General features: G+C 37.0%; 1 protein-coding gene across 5 annotated transcripts in view; it reads left to right on the top strand.

Moving 5' to 3' along the window:
- LOC107141314 (probable E3 ubiquitin-protein ligase HERC6) overlaps positions 1–3,913 on the top strand; it is a 49,248-nt gene that overhangs the window by 9,739 nt on the left and 35,596 nt on the right. For all 5 annotated transcript variants that reach the window (XR_007351365.1, XR_007351366.1, XM_048813601.1 and 2 more), the window contains exon 6: positions 3,682–3,809. Coding sequence is in view for 3 of the 5 variants with exons in the window: in XM_048813601.1 (XP_048669558.1) it covers positions 3,682–3,809 (128 nt within the window). In the remaining 2 variants the exon portion in view is untranslated. The remainder of the gene's footprint in view (positions 1–3,681; positions 3,810–3,913) is intronic.

Raw genomic sequence — 3,913 nt, forward strand, 5'->3', positions numbered from 1 at the left:
TTTTTTTTTTTTTTTTTTTTTGCTTACCAGCGATTAAACCCAGAGGGGGGGCTTAACCACATAACCAGCCCTTTTAATTTTTTTTTTATTAAGTATAGTACCTAGAAAATTTTTTTTTTTTTTAATTTTAGCTGGGCATGGTGGTGCACACCTGTAATCCCAGCAGGTTGGGAGGCTGAGGCAGGAGGATGGCAAATTCAAAGCCAGCCTCAGCAAATCAGCAAGGCTCTAAGCAACTCAGTGAGACCCTGTCTCTAAATACAATACAGAAAAAGGAAGGGGGCTGTGGCTCAGTAGTTAAGCACCCCTGAGTTCAAACCCTGGTACCAAAAAAAAATTTTTTTTTTAATTTTTTTAAAAATATTTTTTAGTTATTGATGGACCTTTATTTTATTTATTTTATGTGGTGCTGAGAATCGAACCCAGTGCCTCACGCATGCTAGGCAAGCACGTTACCACTGAGACACAACCTCAGTCCTTTTTTTTTTTTTAATTTTGAGATGGGGTCTTACTAAGTTACTGAGTGTAGCTTTGAACTTGAGGTCCCCCTGACACATCCTCCAAAGCTGCTAGGATAACAGTAGTGCTGCACTGCACCCAGCAACAGTATAGTACTACAGATAACAATTGTTATGGAAGCTACCAAGTAATTTTTATAATTCTCAATAGTTCACTTTATAGATTTTGTTCAGTTTCTTGCTTGGCACAATTATGACCCATTATCATGAATTTTTTTTCTCTACTTCTTGTTCTGGCCATGGAATGTATTCCAGTGAGTGTATTCTTCCTGGATCCGCAAGGAATAAACTTGAAAACCATTTGTATACTTGAAATGCTTATTTAAAAACTGTATACTGCACCTAGCGGCTTGGGAGGCTGAGGTAGGAGGATCACAAGTTCAAAGCCAACCTTAAAAAGTAAAAAGGGATAGGGATGTGACTCAGTGGTAAAGCACCCTGTGTTCAAGCCTTAGTACTGTATCAAACCAAACCAAACCAAATAAAACAAAACTGTATACTCCAAATGATTTTTTACTTTATGTCTTACAAGTCCTGAGACTCAAACCAAGAACTTCTTACATACTACTAGGCATGCACTATACCTCTAAGCTACATTCCTAGCCTGCCAAGAAATTTGAATTTTCTATTTTTGTGGGGTTTCTTTTTAATATTTATTTTTTAGTTGTAGTTGAACACAATACCTTTATTTTATTTATTTATTTATTTATTTATTTATTTATTTATTATGTAGTGCTGAGGATCAAACCAGAGCCTTGCACATGCTAGGCGAGCACTCTACCACTGAGCCACAACCCCAGCCCTGTATTTTCTGTTTTAAAAGCATGTCTTAAATTAGGAAACTGTTAATTGTTTGAATTGTGTTATAATTTTTTTCTCATTCATTCTTTTTAATTATATGTGACAGTAGAATTTATTTTGATATATTTATACAAGCATGGAATATATCTTATTCTAATTAGGATCCAAATGAATTATATTATTCTTAGTTGACAGAGAAAGCTGGAGTTGTTTTTAATCATAAAATCATCTTTTGAAAATAATATTTAAAAAATGGTGAGATAAAGCAATGCTGTGCTTAAATTTTGGTGTTACTCTTGAGCCAATTAATTTGTCCATCCATTCATTCAACAGATATTTATTAATTGCTTTCCATTGTTGTGACAAACTACCTAAGAAAATCAACTTAAGAAAGAATGATTTAAGGCTGAGGATAAAGCTTACTGGTAGAGTAGTTACCTAGCATGCTCAAGGACCTGAGTTTGATCCTAGTATTGGAAAAAAGGAAGAAAAGTTTATTTTGGCTCACAGTTTCAGAGGTTTTTAGACCATGCTTTCTTGGCTCTGTTGTTTCTGGGCCTGTGGTAAGGCAAGACATCACAGCACAGAGCATTTGTGTTGCAAGGGGGCAAAATTGCGACTTATGGATTCGAGGGGAGAAATAAAGAATGTCCATGTGCTTCTGCACCTTTCAATGCTTTATTCACTCAAAGTACTCAATACACTTCACTCTATAGGTTCTTAATAAAGAAAACGACGACGATCCTTAATGCTAGGCACTGCAATAGATATAATCAATTCACAGCAAACAATTCTAGATTAATTAATTCACAGCAAGCAATTCTAGATTAATTCTAAGCACTGCAAAACACACTTAATCATGACAGGCTAGTGACAGACATTTCCTCTGTGTGCTAAGTTCAAAGGTATTAAACCTTAGGCTTTATCTCCAGCAGATGCACACTCACTCAGATCACATCAGGTCCAGAAGCAAGGCAGGCTTTTCCTGGTGTGGAGTGGACGACTCGTTGAGGAGAGGGTCGTAGGGAGAAGTTGCAGCTCTCTCCAAGGTCCAGACAAGTCGGTAGAGTTTGAGAGCAGTAAGGATCACACAGAGGCTCAGGAAACGATGACAAGTGATGGGATGTCAGGTCCTCATCAGGCTCTCCAGCTCCAGTGTATCCTTGTTTCGGCTGGCTGAATCCCTGTTCATTTGCTCTATTATTTATACTAAATTTGGGGGGGGGGTTTGACCCCGCTTTCAATCCTTATCAGCTACCACTGATTTTTCAGTGACATCATTTACCCTGGGGTTAGAAACATCTGTTCAGGTGGTCTCCACCCTGAGCTTCTCACCTTTCCCTCTTACCAAGTGAGGACAGCCTGCCAGGGGCTTCACTCTGTTTACCAAGGTGAGGGGAAGTAACTTGTTTGAGGCCATACTGGAGGGCTCTGTGGGTGTGCCAGGTGAAACTGCAGGTTTCAAACTGGAGTCAATGGATTCACCCACTGATGATATTAGAACCCTCAAGACCAACTTACCTTCCAAAGGCCTCACCTCTGAACAGTACCTCATTGGGGACCAAGGCTTCAATATGTGAGATTTGGGGCAACATTTCAGATTTAAACCATAATAAAAGACTTTTTTCTTTTCCCCAGCTTTATTGGGATAGAATTGACAAAAGTTATGTAAATGTATGGTGTGCAAAGTGATGTTTTGATGTGAAATGATAATCATAATCAAGCTCATTAATATATATATATGTATATCACCTTAGATAATTATCTTTTTATGTAATGAGAATCATTAAGATCTACTATCTCAACAATTTTCAAGTGTCTAACAATTAGTATTAACTGTAGTCACCATGCTGTACAATACATCTCCACAGTGCCTTGATTTTAAGGGCATGTCAGAGATTTTGTGTGTCTAATGTTGTAAACTCTATGCTCACTGTAAGAAATAACAAAGGGGTCTGGGGTTGTGGTTCAGTGGTAGAGCACTTGCTTCGCATGCAAGAGGCACTGGGATAGATCCTCAGCACTACATAAAAATAAATAAGTAAAATAAAGATATTGTGTCCATCTACAACTAAAAAAATATTTAAAAAAAGAAATAACAAAGGACTCCTTCCATATATGTAGAGATTATATTTTACATATAGTTCTCATACAAATTCTTTTTTTTCTTCATTTTTTTTAATTAGAGCATTATGATTATATTTAGTATTTGGGTTCATTTTGACAAAGCAGTACATGCAAAAAAATTGATCTCAATCCCCATCATCCCCCTTTTTCCTTTTCCCCTATGATAATTAATCTAGAGGCTTTAATTACTTTTTTTTTTAACATGAAATTTATCTGGTTCCTCCTTTTAAAACAGGATGGGCGGGTATTTACATTTGGAGACAACAGTCGCGGACAGCTAGGACACAGTACCACTGCCAAGTCAAGAGGCCCACAACTTGTGAAAAGAATTAACGGCTTAGTTTCACAGATAGATTGTGGAAGGTAATAGGCTGGTTTTATTTTAAGTATGGGTGGAAAATGTAATGTTTTAAATAAACAAAAACAACTTAAAAACAACTCATAAAATCTCTTTTTTCGGGGGGGGG

Source organism: Marmota marmota, unplaced genomic scaffold (assembly GCF_001458135.2).
Source record: "Marmota marmota marmota unplaced genomic scaffold, marMar, whole genome shotgun sequence".
Taxonomy (NCBI): domain Eukaryota; kingdom Metazoa; phylum Chordata; class Mammalia; order Rodentia; family Sciuridae; genus Marmota; species Marmota marmota.